General features: G+C 43.2%; 1 protein-coding gene and 1 long non-coding RNA gene across 2 annotated transcripts; one reads left to right on the top strand and one right to left on the bottom strand.

The window, feature by feature from the left end:
- Positions 1 to 969: 969 nt before the first annotated feature.
- On the top strand, positions 970 to 2,043 carry LOC134947975 (uncharacterized). The gene is made up of 3 exons (XR_010182888.1): positions 970 to 1,011; positions 1,315 to 1,395; positions 1,978 to 2,043. It is a non-coding gene; the product is annotated as an uncharacterized LOC134947975 (long non-coding RNA).
- A 19,344-nt stretch (positions 2,044 to 21,387) lies between these two features.
- LOC134949967 (paraneoplastic antigen Ma2 homolog) lies at positions 21,388 to 22,344 on the bottom strand. Its single transcript, XM_063938646.1, has one exon. It carries the CDS (start codon positions 22,342 to 22,344, stop codon positions 21,388 to 21,390), a length of 957 nt encoding a protein of 318 aa, XP_063794716.1.
- Between the last annotated feature and the right edge of the window lie 1,274 nt (positions 22,345 to 23,618).

The raw sequence follows: 23,618 nt of genomic DNA, 5'->3' as shown, positions 1-23,618 counted from the left end.
ACTACTGTACATGTGTCCTGGATACTGTACAGTACATGTTTCAAATTGACAGCTTCACTTACAGTACTGTTATTTTTTTTCCCACAGTACCAACACCACCACCACCACCACCTGCTGCATCCGAGAGCTCCGGAAGTGGTAATAATTACTTTTTGTTACAGACACACTAGTTTCCTACAGTATTACTGTAATTTTTGTATTTTACAATACTTGTCATCTTTTACACACAGACCGCCTCGTAATTGATACAGAGGAGGAGCTCATTCCCATTGATTCGGGGGAGGAAGAGGAGCCAGATTATAGTAAGTACAGTAGGATTTTCTCAAGCCCATTCTTAAAAGTATTGACCAAGTCCACTTTTATTACTTTTCAGGCAGGGAATTCCAAACATGTACTGTACAGTATTTCCCTCACTGTGAAGACCCCTTTTCGCCTCTGTGCGAAATCGCCTCTACTTCAACAAGAGTTACTGTGCACGTGTCCTCTGTGTCCATCTTATCAAAAACCGTTCCTGTGTATTGTCCCCTTACTGTATACAGTATATTTGTAAAGGTTAATCATGTCCCCTCTTAATCTCCTCTTTTCCAATGTAAACATGCCTAGCCTGCCTTTCCTTGTATTCCATCTTCTCAATCCACTTCATCACTTTGGTAGCCCGCCTCTAAACCTTTTGTAGTTCCACGATATCCATTTTGTATTATGGTGCCCAAAATTGTGCATCCGACCCACCCTCCACTAGCCTAACCCTCCAATCATACTCTGAATCCACACTCTGCATTCTGAATGTCGGGATCCAGACAGCAGGTCTTTTAAATACAGTACTGTATGTCCCCTACCGCTGGACAGTCATTCTGCTCCTACTGTATTATGAATATATCTCTGCCTCCTGTAGCACTGTACTACTGTGCAATTTTGTAGTAACTGTACTCTACTGTATTTTGTTTATAATATTTTTTATTTTCAACTCAGTAATTATTGACAGTGAGGATGAAAAACCCTCTCCCCAACTTGGTAAGTAAACTGCAGTATTGTACTGTACTGTACATTGTGTTAAACCAATGGGTTGGGTTTGCGTGACCAGCAGTCAGGATTCTAGCGGTCAGGTGACCGACAGTGGCATCCTGATTGCAGCAATCCCAACAGGGTGAGGTACGGTATCCTAACCCTCCTCCACTACCCCCTGATTCTGGCCTCGACATTCTCGTCTCTGTGTGCGAAATTTACTCTCCTCCTCCAATTCCTGACTGAATTTTTGCTTTACTGTATTCAACACAGAATACAAAAGTATATTTCATGGATTTTTTGCTTTCACAGGCCCTACACTGTCACAGGCGGTGGCGGAGGAGGAGGACCAGGACTCTACCTCTATGTCCATCACCTCACTGCACCCATTAAGTAAGTCCAGTCCGGTACATCGTGCCTCTGTAGAGCCAGTTTGAGCAAGGAGAGATTGATTGCTTCTTTTTTTGGTGGGGGCCCAAACCAACCAGTCATTTCAGCCACAGTCGTGTGGCAGACCCTGTTTATATAACATAAGGGTGGTTGGGAGGGCCCAATCACAATTCCATCTTGCACCTCTTTTTTTATTTATTTTTTTATTTATTTATCTTTGCATCATGTGATGTTTGGGGAAAATTGTTATAAGGTTTGATGTAAAAAAAAGGTTAAAAAAAAGAGGCAGATTAGATGGGCAAAGTGGTTCTTACAGTATTTGTCATCAAATTCTATGTTTCTGTATGCAGACCCTCCAACATGACCCGCCGCACTGCTCTGTTTCTAGACTTCCCTCTTAATTTATGATTTCCATCACCTGTGTTGAACTAGTTATATGATAAGAAAGCTGTTTCTTCACAGGTGATGGCAATAATAAATTAAGAGGGAAGTCCAGAACCAGAGCATTTTGTACCATGTTGGAGGGTATGTGTATTTCCTGGAATTAACCTTTTTTTTTTTTCACATTAATGTTTTTTTTCACAGGCCCTACACTGGAACAGGCCACGGAGGAGGAGGAGGAGGATGATGATGATGCTGCTGCATTTAGTGGTAAGAATTATTACTGACATTGATCTGATGCCATCAGAGTAGCACTTTTCATCAGATTTTTCTGGCAAATGCGTAGAAATCGGATGAAAATTGTTTTTGTTTGAACTGGTGATATTGCCCATACAGTAGCAACCGATCACATCCCACATTAACATTTACAGTATCTAGTTACACTTACAGACGATAATACAGTACAGTAGGTAATATTTGATTGGTTGCTACTGTATGGACAACATCCTGTTCTAAAAAAAACACCCATCTTACTCAATTTCTCTCTCTCTCTCTCTCACCCCTTGTCACTGTCTCTCCATTCATCTCTCTAGATACTGTCAGTGATGAATTTCCCATTAGGCACGAGAGGCACGTACTGTACCTAGTGGCGGCATCTGTTTGGGGGCCTCAGTTGGATGCTTACAGTATGCTAATACTGTCATCCCAAAAATTACCACTACAGTAACTGCTAAATATTTTAAGTGTACTGTACAATATGCACATACAGTACTGTACAGTATACATAATTCAAAAGAAAAAAGAGTTGCTACTGTACCTTATTCTAGTCATAATCACCGGCATACGGGTCACTCACAAATTTTCTGATGGTCTCGGTGGGGTCCCTTGGAATCACCATGCCTGTCACAAGCATACCTTTTTTTACCCACCTGACACTGGGCCTGGACACTAGTGTACTATTACTATACTTTTTACTGTATACTGTATCTTATAATATTCTTCTCTTTTACCCACAGACGACGAGCCAGAATACATTTTTGGTAAATACAGTATACTGTACAGTAGCAATAGTTGGTACTGTAATTACAGTATTTTTTTTTCTCCAACATTATTTTAAGTCAAACTGATATGACTAACTGTACTGTATTATCTTTTTACAGTCCGTCGCCAACCAGTGGAGGAGACACCTGGTAATAAAATAGAAATACATAATGCACTGTACTGTATTCTAACTTACTGTAACATGTATAACACTGAGCTGATCATCTTCACACCCTCTGACATAACCTTACAGTACAAACTGTACTTTCTCTCCTTTTTCACCCTCTTCACTCCACAAATGCATGCTGCGTTTCCTGACTACTGATATAATAGTGTGTAGAGCGTAGCGAGGCACCGTGCCCACCGCGTGGCGAGCGAAGCAAGCATGCAAGGGGCTGCTTTCCGCTCGCCGCCCCTGTCGGGATTGTGTGGTCGGGATTCCGGCGTCTGTATTTTGACTGCCGGGATCCCGTCCAGCGGGATTACGTACTGATCTCCAGTCTGAGCCTGCCCTAGGCATAGGCATACTTGCCAAATGCCCAGGGGCACAAGCAGCTTCTGCTGATTAATATGATATGCAGCATGCCTACAGTATATTCTGTGCATACAAAATGCATTACTAATGTGCAGCATTATGTGTATACAGTACTTTGTTGTGTAACATATACTGTAGCAAGGGCACTACTGTGTGGTCTAATGTGAACAAAGAGCAATATGATGTGATGCAATGTGAATAAGTGGGAATACTTTGAGGAGTAATGTGGTACTATCATATGATGTAACGAGAAAAAGAGACACTATTGCATGATATGTTGTGAATAAAGTTGCAGTACTGTGTGGCGTCATTTCAGATTGGGGAATAATGTGAATAAAAGAGCGTCTCAGTCACCGCCCCGCTACCCACTTTGCAAAGCTGTTTCCTCGTAGGCAGACTTGCTGTGTGGATCTTCTCCGACCTTTCAGAAATCTCCTGATAATTTGCTCTCCGTTTCTGCCTTCGATAACTTCTTCACAGGCCATACTGTTCCAGCTCATTGACACAGTTTCGTCATACAGTATTTGACCGGTAATTCTTTCATTTACGGTTTACAATTATTTATATACTGTACGTAAATGATGAATGTCCCTGTGCATTGCTCCATGGCCTGTACAACTTATCCCGGTGTATTTTAAAATGTATACCATCTCTCACTACATATCCGAGCGCTGCCACGTGCTGGGAGTTCACGGTCGGCGGCCATGTTGTCAGGTTGCTAAGCGATCCAGCTCGGTATACCGTAATGTGCATAGACCTCGCTTATCCCAATGTAATTGAGCTAGGGGATTGTGACGCTCCTTCAGCATTGCCCCCTGAACTGTGAAATGTATGCCATATTGTATCTCACTACATATCCGAGCGCTGCCACGTGCTGGGAGTTCACGGTCGGCGGCCATTTTGTCAGGTTGCTAAGCGATCCAGCTCGGTATACCGTAATGTGCATACAGTAGACCTCGCTTATCCCAATGTAATTGAGCTAGGGGATTGTGACGCTCCTTCAGCATTGCCCCCTGAACTGTGAAATGTATGCCATATTGTATCTCACTACATATCCGAGCGCTGCCACGTGCTGGGAGTTCACGGTCGGCGGCCATTTTGTCAGGTTGCTAAGCGATCCAGCTCGGTATACCGTAATGTGCATAGACCTCGCTTATCCCAATGTAATTGAGCTAGGGGATTGTGACGCTCCTTCAGCATTGCCCCCTGAACTGTGAAATGTATGCCATACTGTATCTCACTACATATCCGAGCGCTGCCACGTGCTGGGGGTTCACGGTCGGTGGCCATTTTTTGTGTGCATAGAACTCGCTTATCCACATAGGCCCCTGTGTTTTTAACTACTATATTGAGATGCACATTTCTAGGCCTACAGTATTTAATATACAGTAAGCAGCATTGTTGTTAGGCAATAATTGAAGAATTTACATACAGTACTGACATGTACTGTATGTAATGCTTGTACATCATGTCAGTCGACCCTTATGCTGTACACTACTGTAAGTCTCACAGGGCCCATGCACTTCCAAGGAGGGTTATTTACTGTACTGTATCTGTTTCATACAGGAAACTAATTGCAGTCCATAACACTGAAGTTGTATTTTCAGTACTGTACAGTATACAATACTTAAATTTGAACATCAGGTACTGGATAGTAAACATGTACAGTATTAACTTCTATCATAAAACTCTTATGCATTTTCAGATGTGTAAATTTTAGACTACAGTATTCACAAATGTTTTCTCTCCATACAGGAATTATAGTTGGACAACATGCCAGTAACTATCAACAAAACGATGAGCAAGATAATCGCCAACATGAAAAAAGAAAATAAAACCATCAAAGAGATCCATGCATGGCTCAAGGAAAGTGGCATTATAGTCACTTTAGAAACGGTGCGCTATCATGCATTCGAGAGAACAACGCCCAGATTTGTATTTCCTACAAAATGCACATGGTACGTACTGTACACTACTGTAATGTTTAAATGACTTGCTTTATACCATAAACAATTTTTTTGAAATAAAATAAAAACTTCATCAATTGTAACTGTGATTGTGCTGTTCATGAATTCATATTTTTCATACTGTATTGTACTGTAGGAGAGTGCAACAAATTGTGGAGGAACTAACTCGTGAGGATGATGAGCGTACTGCTCTGCAAATAAAACGAATTCTCCATTCCAAGTATGACCTGGACATATCGGCCACCAGCATCAGAAGGATGCGACGGAAAATGGGATGGACCTTTGGCGCAACAAGGTAAAATACTGAAAGCAGTATAAACCATACAGTAAATGCACTGTTAATAATCCCTTGATACGTGATATAATAATGCCATAAATCATTATACAGAGTGTGTACTTTATACTATATACAGTATGTGTGTGTGTATATACTGTATATACAGTATTCTATCCCAAAAGAGATACCTACTGTATAGGCACTCAGAGACAGCAATGAAGCATTGCCGGCTTATTGTGATGATTACATACTGTATACTGTGTGTGTGTGTTTGTGTGTATGTACAGTATGTATATATATATTACTCTGTATGTAACTTAATGTACTGTATGTACAGTTTAATGTATACAGTAGGTATATAATACAGTATACTGCACATACAGTCTACTGTATATACAGTAATCTGTAAATCTGTAATTTCATAACTGTATCTGATTTCATTATTTTTGGCTCTTCACAGGATATCTCCAATGATAAGAGATGTGAATAAAGAAAAGAGAGTGGAACAGGCACGGCGATGGATTGAGAGTGGTGAAACATTTGATGATGTCATTTTCACAGATGAATCGTCTGTTGCCCTTGAGCGGTTCTCCAGAATGTCATTCAGGAAACGTAACCATATCTCTTTAAAACCACGCCCAAAGCATCCATTGAAAATCCATGTATGGGGAGGCATATCACGATTAGGAGCTGGTCCCCTATTATTTTTCGAAGGTACAGTACAGTACTATACTTTATTCTGTGCCTGTGTTCTGTAAAAATACATGTTGTACTGTAGAGTACGTGTAACTGCACAATAAAAGGAGTTGCTTATTAATGAACAACATTTTTTGATTTCTGTAGGAATCATGGATAAGAAATATTTCCAAGAAACAATAGTAGAGAAATGTATGGTGCCATTTGTGAATAAATATTACCCAACTCACCATAGGATATTCCAAGACAATGATCCTAAACACTCCGCCTCAGCCAAATTTATGGAAGAGAAAGGTATGAATTGGGAACGCACACCACCAGAGTGAGTATTCTTTCAACAGTGTACAAGTAAAATTTTGGATAGCACTCTAGTACTGTAAAAAAAATTTTTGTTTAATAAACAGTACAATATTGTATGTTTAATTTTCTCTATTTACTGTAATGTACTGTAATTAATTTTTTCTATACGCTTTTTTTTTTTTTTAATTAGATCACCAGACATGAACCCAATCGAATTAGTGTGGGCTCAATTGAAGAGGTACGTTAGGAGTGTTGCAAAGCCAACAACAAAACAGCAACTGGTGGATGGGATAAAGAAATTTTGGCTAGAAGTACTCACACCTGAACATTGTAATAATTATATAAATCACCTGTATAAAGTATTACCTGTTGTAGTTGAAAGAAATGGTCAAGCCACAAATATGTAGTTCTGTATTTTCTGTTTAAAATTTTAAATTGGTGCATTATTAAAAAAAATGATAAAATTGCCTTTGTCTGATTATTGCATAAACTAATGTAGAATATTATACAGTAGTAATGTTATTGATGTGTACTGTATGAACAGTTATTTTCAGTTTTATAAGTCCTGAATAAGAGTACTGTACATTTTGATCAGTGCAGTACATGGAATCGGATGTTGTAATACTTTATTTTTACATTAATATTGATGTTTTTCCAATAAATATTCAATTTTACAGTATGGTACGGTACAGTACATGAGGGTACCTGTACAGTATGATACGTCATTATGGGGGAGAAATACTGTATCCACTAAATGTACAGTAAAATGTTTTTTTCTTATTACAAACACACAAATGCATCTCAGATGGAAATATGCTATACACAGCAGACAGCTTATGGTGACAGAACTTCCCTACTGTATCCCCACCCATAGTCGTGGTATATTTTAGATTGCCTAATGAGACACTCCTGCAGCATTGCCAATGATTCATGTAAAACCTGTGTGCAAACAGTATCTGTATTGAATGCAAAGTACAGTAAGAGTACAGTATACAGTATTATCAGAGCCAAACCTGACCAACATGATGCCCTAGGCTAGATTTTGGCTGATGCCCTCTTGCACAGATGCTACGTAGTTCCGCCTCTAACCCTGCACCCCTTTCCCAGCACCATCACCCATTTTGGCGCTCCTACCCCCTATAATCTAAATAAGAACAATGTGCACATTTAGTGCCAGCCCAAAACAGTGTACAGTATGTTCTTGCTGGGAAGGGGCATGGTAACACAATAATACCCGAAGATGAAATGACACAACACAGTACTGCAACTTTATTCACATTATATCATGCAGTGGTGTCTCTTATTCTCATGACATCATATCATAGTACCACATTACTCCTAACAGTAATGCCCCTTATTCACATTACACCCCACCACATTCATCTTTATTTACATTAGACCACAGGTTCTCAAACTCAGTCCTCAGGACCCCACACAGTGCAGGTTTTGCAGGTCTCACAGAATCACAAGTGAAAAAATTAGCTCCACCTACTGTATGGACCTTCTAAAATGTGTCAGTTAGTAATGAATACATCTGTGCACTTGCTGGTTTACCTGCAAAACATGCACTGTGTGGGGTCCTGAGGACCAAGTTTGAGAACCACTGCATTAGACCATGCAGTAGTGCCCTTTCCTTATGTTACACCAGAAAATATTGTAGTACACCTTATACACATACAGTACAGTAATGCCACACATTAGTAATGCATTTCATATTTAAATTTTCTGATTTAATTTCATAGAGCCGCAGTCACTCACAGAATATAGGCATGTACTGTAGCATCTCATTTTATTCTGCAGAAGCTGATTATTCCCGTTTGGCTAGTTTGCCGCCTCTGTACAGTATATCACAATAGAAAAAAGTTATAGTGTCAGTGAAAAAAGCACCTCATGACAGATACTGTACACAAGCTCATGTCTAAATACTGTATACTGTAAGCAGTGACATTAAGGGGTACAGTACTGTATATGCAATTGCAGTCGAATTCCGGAAGGAATACGGAAAAAATGGACACGGGATCCCCCATCTTTTTAGAACCAGCACCGGGCTCTGCGCCTGGTCCTGGTGCAAAAAATAAGGGGGACAAAAAAAGCGTAGGGGTTCCCCATATTTTTTGAATCAGCACTGGGCTCCACTAGCTGGACAGATAATGCACAGCCGGGGGAGACTTTTATACAGGTCCCTGCGGCCATGGAATTAAATACCCAACTAGTCACACCTGGCCGGAGTACCCTGGAGGAGTGGGGGCCCCTTAAATCAAGGGGACCCCCCTCCAGCCACTCGATTATCTCTATCACCCCTGTGTATTGTAGCTAGGGGATTGTGACGCTCCTTCAGCATTGCCCCGTAGCCTGCAAAATCTGTGCTGTTATTTGCTCCATAGCTGAGTGCCTCCTAGGAGCTACTGTAGGAGTCACAGGCGGTAGCCATTTCAATTGAGTCTGCCCTGCTATAGAATTGTACAGGTATGTGTACATTACCGTACGGTGCATAGAACCTTTACAGTAGAAACTCTCCTGCAGCTTTGGCCTGCTTTACTGTATGTACTGTAAAACTTGTGTTTTGTCAGTTTGCTATGCGACCGAGCCCGGTGTAACGTACAGTACTGTAATGTGCATAGACCTCGCTTACAGTATCTCTGTGTATTTTGGCTAGGGGATTGTGACGCTCCTTCAGCATCGCCCCGTAGCCTGCACAGCTTATGCCATTTCTCATTCCATACCCAACTGCTGCCTGCCACGAGGTGGGGGTTCAGGAGGTGGGGGTTCATGGGTAGTGGTCGTTTTGACAGTGTGCTATGCGATTGAGTCCGGTGTACCGTAATACTGTATGCAATCCTACAGTAGCTTATCCCTCCCCTGTGTATTTTGGCTAGGGGATTGTGACGCTCCTTCAGCATTGCCCCATAACCTGCACAAGGGTTCAGGGGCGGCGGCCATTTTGCCAGTGTGCTACAGTACTGTATGTCATCGAGTCCGGTGTACCATAATATGCATACTGTGTATTTTAGCTAGGGGATTGTGACGCTCATTCAGCATTGCCCCAAAGTCTGTACAATCTGGACTATTACTTGCTCCGTAGCCTAGGGCCTCTGTGGGGCAAGGAGTCATAGGTGGTAGCCATTTCTATTCAGTCTGCCCAGCTACAGAATTGTATGTGTACTGTGTACGGAGCATAGTACCTTAACCTGCATAGAACCTGCACATTATGGTACACCGGACTCGATCGCATAGAACCGCTCATGCAGCTACTGTATGCCCTGGTTTGCAGTATGTGAATAAAAAAAATAATAAAGTGTCTGAAAAAAACTACAGTAACATGCATTCGTACAGTACTTAAGGAATCGAACCCTGGACTCTGAGTATAGGAAGCGAAACACTTCACCACTTCGCCGCAGACAAATGTATAAATCCGTTGGTTTTGATTATGCTGTAATGGCTACGGGATTAGGACGATAACACTGTAGAAAATTCCTAATCTTGAGAGGCAATAGTGAACTTGTAACACACATCCATTTGCGACAGTGTACACTACTGGTTTTACAGTACTGTGTTTTGTCTGCGGGACTTGCACGCTCACATACAGTATTCATAAAGTATTGTAGATGGATCATATACTGTATGCTGTACTACTGTATTTGCGTCGGTGTCGTACTGTATATACTGTACAGTACTGTATTAAATAATGCAGCGTAATGAGTACAGTATTTGCTGTATGCAGCGTAATGAGACGCCTTAGTAAAGTAGTCCTTATTATGTATGTCAGTATTGTATTTTACGGGAGACCACACGCATGCGCAGTGGTGATTGTAAAAAGCGACATCTGGTGGCTGATCGCAGGTATTACACGTAAAGGTAACGCCAAACGTCAAATGTCTGTCTCCGTGCGATTAGATAGCCTCTCTGTGGCTAGGCGCGCCTCGCTACGCCACAGTACGCTGCGTATGGTCGAACGGGACAACCGCCGCGGCCACTCAAGATAAAGGTGGCTACATCTGTACAACAATATACTACTATACTGGTGGTCAGGCACTGGTCACCACTAGTCACACGGGCAGTGGCACTCCTGCAGCAAAAGTGTGCACTGTTTAATTTTAAATTAATATAATATTATGTACTCCTGGGGGCTCCTGCTATAACAACCTGCAGTGCTCCCCAGTCTCCCCCACAATTATTATAAGCTTTGCCTTTTATACATTGATGTGCAGCACACTGGGCTGAGCTGAGTGCACACAGACTGAGTCACACTGTGTGACTGGCTGCTGCTGTGTATCGTTTTTTTTCAGGCAGAGAACGGATATAGCAGAGAACGGATATATTATATTAAAATAAATAAAAGTTAACTAACAACAACTGCACTGGTCACTGTGGTAAACTCTGTCTGACTCTGCACAATCTCTCTCTCTCTTCTAATCTAATTTCTAATGGAGAGGACGCCAGCCACGTCCTCTCCCTATCAATCTCAATGCACGTGTGAAAATGGCGGCGACGCGCGGCTCCTTATATAGAATCCGAGTCTCGCGAGAATCCGACAGCGTCATGATGACGTTCGGGCGCGCTCGGGTTAACCGAGCAAGGCGGGAGGATCCGAGTCTGCTCGGACCCGTGAAAAAAACATGAAGTTCGTGCGGGTTCGGTTTCAGAGAAACCGAACCCGCTCATCTCTAGTACAAAGCGGATCATTGCTGTGCGATGGATTTAATGAAGAATCCATTCGCACAGCCGATCGCAAGGAGATTGACAGGAAGAGGGTGTTTGTGGGTGTCAACTGACCGTTTTCTGGGAGTGTTTGGAAAAACGCAGGCATGTACAAGCGTTTTCAGGGCGGGTGTATGACGTCAATTCTGGGACCGGACAGGCTGAAGTGATCGCAGCGGCTGAGTAAGTTCAAACCTACTCAGAAACTGCACAAAACTTTTTTGTACCGCTCAGCTGCACATGCGATCGCACATTTGCAAAGCAAAAATACAGTCCTCCATAGGCGGCGACTACCTGATCGCAGCGCTGCAAAAAATAGCTAGCCAGCGATCAGTTCTGAATGACCCCCATAGTGCCAGAGTCTGCTGAGCACAAGCGTCGGCAAGGAGGGGGGGGGGGGTTGCACATGGGGGCTTCACAAGGGCCATTCCGAGTTGATCGCTGCGCAAGCGTATGCCCCGCAATGTGCACGTGCGACGTACGGGTACAAAGCCCTTTGTGGTTGTGCTCAGGTTCTAGCAAAGTTTTTCTTCACACTGACGGCTGCAAGAAGATTGACAGTAAGTGGGCGTTTCTGGGTGTCAACTGACAATTTTCAGGGATTGTTTGCAAAAACAAAGGCGTGTCTGAAAAAACGCAGGCGTGGCTGGGCGTTCGCTAGGCAGGTGTATGACGTCAAATCCGGACAGGAATAGGCTGAAGTGATCGCAAGCGCTGAGTAGGTCCAGAGCTACTCAGAAACTGCACAAACTGTTTTTGTAGAGCTCGGCTGCACATGCGTTCACACTTCTGCTAAGCTAAAATACACTCCTCAGTGGGTGGCGGCATAGCGTTTGCACGGCTGCTAAAACTAGCTAGCGAGCGATCAACTTGGAATGACCCCCTATATAAATAAAGATTAACAATAGTAATTATCAGTTTCATCATAATCTGTAATTAATGGTTCCCTCACTAATAAGATACAGGGAACACGTACACCAGTAGTAACATTTACTAGTAATACACAGTAACATTTTATAGCATTGTGTAATCTTTTTTCATGTGCACAGATACTGTAGCAATACTGTGTTTCCAGTTTATGTTCCAGTCTGTTCACCTTGCTCAAATCTTCTAGTTTTTAGTTTTTTTTAGTTTGAGGGTTGGTCGCAAATTTTCAAACCTCAGAACTGATACAACAAACTGTTTCGGGAACAATTCTGTGCAGCTCTCCCCGTAGCGGCGTTTATAGGCCGTCGCACTTCTAAACAAATCCCGCTTTCCATCATCAACAAGTCAGCAGTGTATCACTTTTACTTTGGCAGTATTTACATTTTGTTAACAGAAAAAAAACAATATAAAAAAAACCTCTGTAGGATAAGACTTTGCTCTCAAGTTTCCCAAACTATTCGCTTGTGATGTTTTCCCTCTGTGAGCTCACTGTGCGCCCGGATCGCAGAACGCCGCTTCATCCACATGTTGGCTGCTCTCCAAAAGCTGGGAGCGTAATCTCTCTAACTATATTTATGTGTTCAGCTCGCAATATTCATATTGTGCTTGACATGGCTTCTGTCAGGCATTTTCATATTACATTTTGAAGTCCTGGAAGTGGTAGATAAAACTGCACATGGAAATTTAGCAGGGGGGAATATGTGTGTCAAATTTAGAGAAAAGTCTTGAGACAGAGAATTGGGAGCAGTTGTAGGAAAAAGGGAATGATTTGTGATTGCAGCGAAGAAGACTGATGCGTCTTACAGCGTTTCCGCCAATACAGCTAGTGATAGTTTGCATTTATTAAATATAAGCATTATTTATTTATTTGCTAATTATTACCAGTTATTTATATAGTGCACACATATTCCGCAGCGCTTTACAGAGAATATTTATCACATCAATCCCTGCCCCAGTGGAGCTTACACTCTATATTCCCTATCACATGTACACACACACACATTCACGCTAGGGTTATTTTTTGTTGGGAACCAATTAGCCTACCAGTATATTTTTGGATTGTGGGAGAAAACCCACGCAAGCACAGGGAGAATATACAAACTCCACACAGTTAGGGCCATGGTGGGAATCGAACCCATGACCTCAGTGCTATGAGGCAGTAATGCTAACCGTTACACTGTCCGTGCTGCACTGAGTACACAATAAAGAACAAATATTACAGTGATCAATTATTATAATTTTAAAAGAGAATTATAATCACATTGCAGGTTAAAGAATTATAACCACCCACTGGCCGGAGGGTTTTCACCTCCTCATGGCTAGAACTAATGTAACTTTTTTGGAAATCGTCGCTGTAATGGGTATACTTCCTTTAACGTTTTCAGTCTACAAGAAGTAGAAAACAAGATGCATCACAGTATATTGCATTTTCAGTAACGGTTTTGTTTCTGTTTTTGCTGATAGTGAATTGGAACAAATATTGTTTAGTTTTAAAATGCTAACCTACGGGATAGCAGATGAAATAGGAAAAGTAGTTTACCATGATTGTATTTCTACCTCTAGAGTATTTACTTTAATATACTACTGCAGTCCCAGATCCTTACCCCAGAATATAACCTGTTTCATTGCTTTAGTACAACAATACTAAGATTATGTATTTTTGAAGATGTAACCCAAATAGAGCAAGATCAAACTAGACATGTGTGGGTTTGGTTCCCTGAGTATTGAACCCTACTGAACTTCACTACCCGAGCTCGGGTTTTCCCGCCTAACTCCGAAACAAGAACGAGGCAAAATGTCATCATCCCGCTGTCAAGATTCTTGTGGTTTTTGGATTCCATATAAGGAGCCGTGCGTTGCGGCCATTTTCACTCCGGCATTGGAGAGTGTAGAGAGAGGACGTGTCTCCGTCCTCAGTGTCCTGCATCAGTACAGTGGTGGTGTCTTGTGCTGCATCAGTCCAGTCACAGTGGTGGTGTCCTCTGCTGCCATATGTCCAGTGCTGCTGTATAAGTCCAGTACAGTGGTGCTGTGTTGTGCTGCATCAGTCCAGTGGTGGTGTCTTGTGCTGCATCAGTCCAGTCACAGTGGTGGTGTCCTCTGCTGCCATATATCCAATGCTGCTGTATAAGTCCAGTCCAGTGGTGCTGTGTTGTCCTGCATCAGTCCAGTGGTAGTGTCTTGTGCTGCATCAGTCCAGTCACAGTGGTGGTTTCCTCTGCTGCCATATATCCAGTGCTGCTGTATAAGTCCAGTCCATTGCAGTGGTGCTGTGTTGATCTGCATCAGTACAGTGGTAGTGTCCCTGTGCTGCTGTATATGTCCAGTGGTACAGCCGTATATATGTCCAGTGCAGAGGCGGAACTACCGCCAGTGCAACCAGTGCGTTACACTGGGGCCCACCTCTGTCCAGGGGCCCATAGCATATAATGAGTCAAACTGACTCATTACATGCCGCTGTGCGCTGCGGGCAACCGCTGCCCGCAGCGCACAGCCACCCAGAGAGGAGAGGAGCAGCGGTACGGGGGAAGGAGGAGGAGGGAGGTGGAGGAGGGAGCCGCAGCAGCGCTTTGTTACTGGTTGAGGCGCTGCTGCTGCCCCTCTGCTTCACTATAGGCTGTCTGCCGAGAACAGCCTATAGTGAAGTAGAGGGGCAGCAGCAGCAGCGCCTCCACCAATAACACAGCGCTGCTGCGGCTCCCTCCTCCACCTCCCTCCTCCTCCTTCTCTCCTGCCCGGGAATCGTGAGTGACCAGAAGCTGCACCGAGGAGCCTGAGCCAGCGGAGAGGGTAAGTATAATTCTTCTTTCTTTCTTTCTTTCTTTCTTTCTTTCTTTCTTTCTTACTTTCTTTCTTTCTGTCTTTCTTGGGACTGTCTGCCGCAATGTGTAAAAAGGGGGAATCTGCCTGCCGCAATGTGTAAAAAGGGGGAATCTGCCTGCCGCAATGTGTAAAAAGGGGGAATCTGCTTGCCGCAATGTGTAAAAATGGGGAATCTGCTTGCCGCAATGTGTAAAAATGGGGAATCTGCTTGCCACAATGTGTAAAAAGGGGAAATCTGCCTGCCGCAATGTGTAAAAATGGGGAATCTGCCTGCCGCAATGTGTAAAAAGGGGGAATCTGCCTGCCGTAATGTGTAAAAAGGGGGACGCTGTCTGCCGTTATGTGTAACAAGGCCACGCTGTCTGCCATAATGTGTAAAAAGGGCACGCTGTCTGCCGTTATGTGTAAAAAGTGTACGCTGTCTGCCACTATGTGTAACAAGGGCACGCTGTCTGCCGTTATGTGTAAAAAGTGTACGCTGTCTGCCACTATGTGTAACAAGGGCACGCTGTCTGCCGTAATGTGTAAAAAGGGCACGCTATCTGCCGTTATGTGTAAAAAGTGTACGCTGTCTGCCACTATGTGTAACAAGGGCACGCTGTCTGCCGCTATGTGTAACAAGGGCACGCTGTCTGCCGTTATGTGTAAAAAGGGGACGCTGTCTGCCGTTATGTAAAAAAAATGCACGCTGTCTGCCGTAATGTGTAAAAAGGGGGACGTTGTCTGCCGTAATGTGTAAAAAGGGGACGCTGTCTGCCGCTATGTGTAACAAGGGCATGCTGTCTGCCGTTATGTGTAAAAAGGGGACGCTGTCTGCCGTTATATGTAAAAAGTGCACGCTGTCTGCCGTAATGTGTAAAAAGGGGGACGTCTGCCGTAATGTGTAAAAAGGGGACGCTGTCTGCCGTAATGTGTAAAAAGAGGAATCTGTCCGCCGTAAGGTGTAAAGGGGTCTCTACCTGGTGTAGTGGTGCTACTGTGCGGCGTATTTTGAATAATGGAGACTACTGTGCACCGTTTTATGAATTGGTATTATTTTGTGGCCACACCCCTTCCCCACGAAGCCACACCACTATGTATTTTTGCGCGCGCCTACGGTGCGCACTGCCCCTGTTTTGCATGCAGGGGTGGGGCTCCGATGCCGTTTCTTGCACACAGTGCTAAAATGTCTAGTTACGACACTGTTGCTAGGTATCTATTTCTCTCGCCCTGAGCAGGTCCCCCTCACCAGATCCTCTCCAGGGGTGAGGGGGTGGACATGGGGGGGCCCAAAGCATTTTGTCGCACCTGGGCCCACCGCTGGCTAGTTCCGCCACTGGTCCAGTGATACTGCCGTATATGTGCAGCGGTACTGCCATATAAATCCACTGATACTGCTGTATATGTCCAGTGGTACTGCCATAAAAATCTAGTGATACTGGCGTATAAATCCAGTCCAGTGATACTGCCGTATACAGTATTTCCAGTGATACTTCTGTATAAATCCAGTGGTACTGGTGTATAAATCCAGTCCAGTGATACTGCTGTATATGTCCAGTGATACTGCCGTATATATCCTTTGGTACTGCCGTATAAATCCAGTGGCACTGGCGTATAAATCCAGTCCAGTGATACTGCTGTATATGTCCAGTGATACTGCCGTATATGTCCAATGGTACTGGCATATATATATAGTCCAGTGATACTGCCGTATATGTCTAGTGGTAATGCTGTATAAATCCAGTGGTACTGGCATATAAATCCAGTACAGTGATACTGCCTTATATGTCCAGTGGTACTGCTGTATAAATTTAGTGGTACTGGCGTATATTTCCATTCCAGTGATACTGCCGTATATGTCCAGTGGTACTGCCATATAAATCCAGTGGTACTGGCGTATAAATCCAGTCCAGTGATACTGCCAGATATTTCCAGTGGTACTGCCGTATAAATCCAGTGGTACTGGTGTATAAATACAGTCCAGTGATACTGCCATATAATTCCAGTGGTACTGGCATATAATTCCAGTGATACTGCCGTATGAATCCATTCCAGTGGTACTGCCGTATAAATCCAGTGGTACTGACGAATAATTCCAGTGATACTGCCATAAACAGTATGTCCAGTGGTACTGCCATATAATTCCAGTAAAACTGCCGTATATATATACCCTGTTGCAAAGCAGATTACTGAGGCCATAACAACTATGATGGTGTTAGACGTGCATCCGGTATCTGCCATTAGTGCAGTGGGACTGCAGTGCCACTCCTAGATGGGCCAAGTGTTTGTGCCACACACTGTGTTGCTTAGCTTAGTCATCACAGCTACCTCATTGCTCCTCTTTTTCTTCTTTGCATCATGTGCTGTTTGGGGCCTAATTTTAAATATCTCTTCCTGTCTGACACTGCAGTGCCACTCCTAGATGGGCCAGGTGTTTGTGCCGCCCACTTGTGTCGCTTAGCTTAGTCATACAGCCACCTTGGTGCCACATTTTGGCATAAACACAATATTGTGAGGTGTTCAATGTTCAGAATGGACTGGAAATGAGTGGAAATGAATGTTATTGAGGTTAATCATGCCGTAGGATCAAAGTTACCCCCAAATTCTGTGACTTTAGCTGTTTTTATGTTTAAAAAAAATATCATGCAGATCCAAAACCAAAACCAAAACACAAAAGGGTGGTTTTGGCAAAACCAATGCAGATCCAAAATACGAGCGTGGGACCAGAACCAAAACCAAAACAGAAAACACGAAAACTGCCCGGCGCACATCTCTATATCAAACATATGAAGTTAATCCCCCACCGCCCCTCCTTCAATCCTGGTGGTTTACCATACCAGGTGCAAAGCAATCTTTAGGGTTCGAGTAAGGGTAGACGTATAAAAAACATTTCAGGACCACCGTTTGGTAGTAACTACTTAAGGTAAACTTTTATCGTTGTAATAGATGTTACCTTGACAAAAGGACATAGGCCCTCATTCCGAGTTGTGCGCTCGCTAGCTGCTTTTAGCAGCATTGCACACACTAAGCCGCCGCCCTCTGGGAGTGTATCTTAGCTTAGCAGAATTGCGAACGAAAGATTCGCAAAATTGCGAATAGAAATTTCTTAGCAGTGTAACCCTATATTGGAGTATCACTATGGACGGATTACAATAAACGTGCCTCCACCCAAGCTATATCTCTGTGTATGTAGGCTTGCTTGGGTAAGCCTAATGAACACATGTAAAGTATATGGATTCAATAACACACAGTTTATCCTCTTTTACCTGTTCTCTCTTTTAGTTTTCAAATCTCCTCCGATCAATCACCCGACACAGGATATATGGTAAGTATATAGACTTTAATAGTATAACTTTAATATGCATTATATATTACATCAATAATAACCTTGAATATTGTCTATGCTGCTATTGCATTTCCATTCAACAGGCCTATACAATATATATCATTGCATGCATCACAAAAAAAAGTCGCAATAATGACACTAAAAATATAAGAGGGACCCGGGTACTCTGGAATCTATAATGAGCTCGTTGGGGCCCTTAAACTCACAGAATGTTGCTATTGTAGCAATATTGAACAGATATCACAGACCTTTTCCGAATTCGCTCTAGTAGGTGTCTTTTGCCTTCACTGACTAGTCCAATCCTCTATTTATCTTTCACAATGAGCTGTATAACTACCTCCCCACAATTCCTTTTTTATAATCCATAGAGGTTTTCAATGTAGCAGCAAAGAATGTCAAGTCCACACTCTTCCACTAGTCTCCCTTGGTCTGACTATTTCTTATAAATAATTAAATTATGCATGCACAAGCAAAGACTCCCGGTTTGAAGTTGGCTTCAGATAGGTATCCCTCTGTTACTTGCTTGGGTCAAATCTCATCTAAACAGATTAAATGTTTCAGGGTCTCTTTCTCCCTGCCGTCTCGGGATAGATCTGACCCTTTCAATGCTCGTTGGGATTATGATTATTAGTTGAGTAGTAAGCCAAGGTGTTCTTCTACTCTGACCAATTTATTTGCTGTCTGTCAGAGATTTCTGATGCCGATCAGTGCTGGGAATTAGTTACAGCAATATTAGGAGTACACATATTCCGATTCTGCCAAATGTATACTATTGTGAGGCGGCTCCCAACTTGTAGTATTCCTCAATGTCTAGTATCAACCTCCTCCTTTCTTAATATTAAGTATGTCTACTCAGGGTAAGTAACACGATAACTATGACCCTGGTCCATTACTGCCTGGTTAGGTTGCAGATTCGTCTGACTAGTCCAGCAATAGGATAACGGTAGAGCCTCGGCGGTTGCTCCCAGTGTGCTTACAGATTCACTTACTACCATACTAATCACTCGCATACTATGGCACACTCCTTGGACCTCTCCGGCGGGTATCTCGATCCACTCCTCATATTCTGTTTCTCCCACCAATTGTCCAGGTATTCAAGCCGATATTTCAAGGAGAAATCGTAAAGCGCCAGTGCCGCTAACCAACAGTGCCCAGTTGCATCCAATTTTGCCGTGGTCTGTACATAAGTCAATGGATTATAGTCAGTGTGTATTTCAAATTTCACTCCATACAAATAGCCATGGAATTTATCCACTACACACCACTTTAAGGCTAGGAACTCTAATTTGTGTGTGGGATATCTTCTCTTGCTTTCGGATACACCCCTACTGGCAAATGATACTGGTCGTAGCCCTTCTGAATGTTGCTGGTATAGCACTCCCCCTAATCCACTAATAGATGCGTCTATGTGAAGGACATATGGTAGACTGGGATCAGCATATGCTAAAACTGGTGCATTGGTCAGACTTTCTTTCAACATTAAAAATGCAGTTTCACACTCGTTAGTCCATCGTTCCCCAAATGGCTCATTAGGCTGGTGATACTCCCCATTCATGGTGCGTTTTGGGGATTTTCCTTTTCCCGCATTGGAGTATCCCTTGGTCAGGTCAGTCAAGGGTTTTGCCAGAGCAGAGTAATTCGGTACAAATCGACGGTAGTACCCGCAGAATCCCAGGAAAGATCGTAATTCCTTCAGTTTGGTAGGTCGAGGCCAGTTCATCACAGCTTGTACTTTTTCTGTATCTGTTGATACCCCATATCTACTAACGATATGCCCTAGGTATATAACCCTTGACTGACATAAATGACACTTATCCACTGACAGCTTCAGGCCTCCTTCCATCAGCCTATCTAGGACTTTGACAAGTTGACGATTATGTTCTTCAAGAGTAGCCCCAAATACTATGATGTCATCTAAATAGACTATCACTTCCCGGTAATTCATATCCCCGATTATCTTTTCCATAGCACGTTGGAAGGTGGCCGGTGCTCCTTTTACTCTTTGGGGCATTTGTAGGAACTCGAAGAATCCTAGCGGACATATGAACGCTGTTTTCTCTCTGTCCTCAGGCCGCATCGGTATTTGGTAGTACCCATTTCTCAAGTCTAATACCGTAAACAACACACTTCCTTGTAGGCAATCTAAGGCCTCGTCTATTCTGGGCACAGTGTATTGATCGGTCACTGTCCTGTGGTTCTGTGTCCGGTAATCAATGCACATTCGGATATTTCCATTTTTTTTCGTGCTATCACAATCGGGGAGGCGTACGGACTCTTGGATTCCATTATTACTTGGTTTTCCAATAAACCCTTTAGAAGTTTCCTCACGTCTTCAAAGTCCGCCGGGGCTATTCTCCGAGAACGTTCTCGAAAGGGTGTGTCATCCGTGAGCCTGATACAATGTTCCATCCCTTTTGCTTTTCCTAAATCCCACTCCCCTGTGGAGAAAACCGGCCCTCGGGATTCCAATTCAGCAATTAAACGTGACCTTTCTTCGAGCTCGAGCTCACTTCCCAAGAAACAGACGTCGAATATGCTACTGTCTTCCTTCCGAACTATCTCAGATATACCTTCACATGAATTTGACAGCACATCAGTTCTCTTCTCCTCTTTTTCCAACCATTCCATAAGAAGAGAGTAAATCCTTGTGTTGGTCCCTATAATCATATGGGGCTCACCTCTGCTCTCCGGGACTTCGGGACAGACCAGCGCAATTAAGGGTATCTGCAGCTTCTCCTCCCCTTCTTCCTGATAAATCTCTAGATTAGCCACAATATATCCTAGATACGGATATTTCTCCACGCTCAAACCCCATATCACTAATCCAGATAACGGCTGTAGAGGTACATCAGCGAGGTATTTTCTGTACCAGTCTTCGAATACAATCGATACTTGGGAACCACTATGGACCAGTACTTTACAATGATGTCCGTTTATTTTTGCAGCCATTATCGGGGCCGGTCCCATCAGCCCCTCAGGTAGGACTCCATCCACCATGTGCTCCCCATCGCGCAGCGTCCAACCTCTAGGAGACCTGTGAGGGGTTCACGGGCCTCCCTTGTCCGTTTCCCCGATCTTGATCTTCACTGTCGGTGTTGTGAGAGGGAGCATTATACATCCGGGGCGAGTTCCGATTCAGGTTGCACTCAAAGGCTCGATAACCAATCCTCCCACACTTGAAACAGTCCCTACTATTGAAACTGCCCCTTCTCCCCCCGTTCCGTGTTGAATCACTAGAGAGAGTACTCTGAGGAGGGTTGTTGCTGCTCTGGGTAGCAATAAATTGCTCTATCCTCCTGTTCTGTTCTTCCATTAATTTTAAAATTCTTTCTTCCAACGGGGAAGTCTCAGTTACAGTTTGTACCACCTTGACCTTCTTTACCGTTTTCTTCCTCATCTCAATCAGTACTTCTTCTTGTTTTACTTCTTTTAATATCTCATTGAACCCAGGGGGTGGTTCCCTCCTCTCGGAACACCTCAACTTCTGTGCCACAGGGTCAGTTGTCAATGCACCTCGTAGCACCTGTCTTATGCGACTCTTATCCACTTCTTCTCTGGTTATTCCTTTTTTTTCCACGATCTTATACAGCAATTTATCTATTCTTATGACATAGGCGCTCAGTTTCTCGCTAGGTTCTTGGAAAGTGTGATGCAGTCTGGATATAAGATCCCCTACATCTTCCAAAGTACCGTACGCATAATCCAAAGCTTCCAGGTAGGTCTCCAGATTAGCGTTGGGATTACTTCTCCTGGCCGCTTGTATTATCCCCATAGCAGGGCCTCGTAGACTCTCCACCACTCGTTGCCACTTTATTTTATCAGGGCACTGCCATTCCTCCGCTTGTTGGACTGCGGCTTCCTTCCAAGATTCATAAGGTTCTTCCCTGGTGGGCACGGGTACGATACCAGAGAATATCCTTAACCTCCGATAACTCCCTTCATAATGCCATCTCTCAAGTTGGGAGACCACCCGATCTACCATAGTCTCGAACTGTCCGCCATTCACATTGGTAGTAGTGTGTCCGTTACCACTAGCCTCCCCTCTCTCTCTAAACCATCTGGCGGGGACATCACCGAGATGGGTGCACTGGTGGTATCTTCATCTCTGATACTGGGTCCAATAATAGACCATTTTCTTCCTGTATCCTCATAAGCCATTATCATTAATGGGATTAAATTAACGTCTAATTCCTTTTCAGTTTCGATCAAAACAGCAATCTTCTTTCCTACTTCACCATCCCACTTATCTACTATACTGGGCCTTATTACACCATACAGGGTGCCTACTTTTCTTAACACCGTTTCATCGGAAGCATCCGATAAATCTCCTCCTACTCCAATACACTTTCTAGGATTCACACCCTTCCTCTGACACCAGTTGTAAATGTCTTCCCCAGTTAGCCCCTCCATTGGCTCTGATTAAAGCAATTATTCCTAACAAGACTCATTGGGATCTCAGCAGTGCCTCCATAATGTAACCCTATATTGGAGTATCACTATGGACGGATTACAATAAACGTGCCTCCACCCAAGCTATATCTCTGTGTATGTAGGCTTGCTTGGGTAAGCCTAATGAACACATGTAAAGTATATGGATTCAATAACACACAGTTTATCCTCTTTTACCTTTTCTCTCTTTTAGTTTTCAAGTCTCCTCCGATCAATCACCCGGAACAGGATATATGGTAAGTATATAGACTTTAATAGTATAACTTTAATATGCATTATATATTACATCAATAATAACCTTGAATATTGTCTATGCTGCTATTGCATTTCCATTCAACAGGCCTATACAATATATATCATTGCATGCATCACAAAAAAAAGTCGCAATAATGACACTAAAAATATAAGAGTGACCCGGGTACTCTGGTATCTATAATGAGCTTGTTGGGGCCCTTAAACTCACAGAATGTTGCTATTGTAGCAATATTGAACAGATATCACAGACCTTTTCCGAATTCGCTCTAGTAGGTGTCTTTTGCCTTCACTGACTAGTCCAATCCTCTATTTATCTTTCACAATGAGCTGTATATCTACCTCCCCACAATTCCTTTTTTATAATCCATAGAGGTTTTCAATGTAGCAGCAAAGAATGTCAAGTCCACACTCTTCCACTAGTCTCCCTTGGTCTGACTATTTCTTATGAATAATTAAATTATGTATGCACAAGCAAAGACTCCCGGTTTGGAGTTGGCTTCAGATAGGTATCCCTCTGTTACTTGCTTGGGTCAAATCTCATCTATCATCATG

This window comes from Pseudophryne corroboree, chromosome 8, assembly GCF_028390025.1.
Source record: "Pseudophryne corroboree isolate aPseCor3 chromosome 8, aPseCor3.hap2, whole genome shotgun sequence".
In the NCBI taxonomy this organism is placed as follows: domain Eukaryota; kingdom Metazoa; phylum Chordata; class Amphibia; order Anura; family Myobatrachidae; genus Pseudophryne; species Pseudophryne corroboree.
This window is presented reverse-complemented; position numbering and strand designations above follow the sequence as displayed.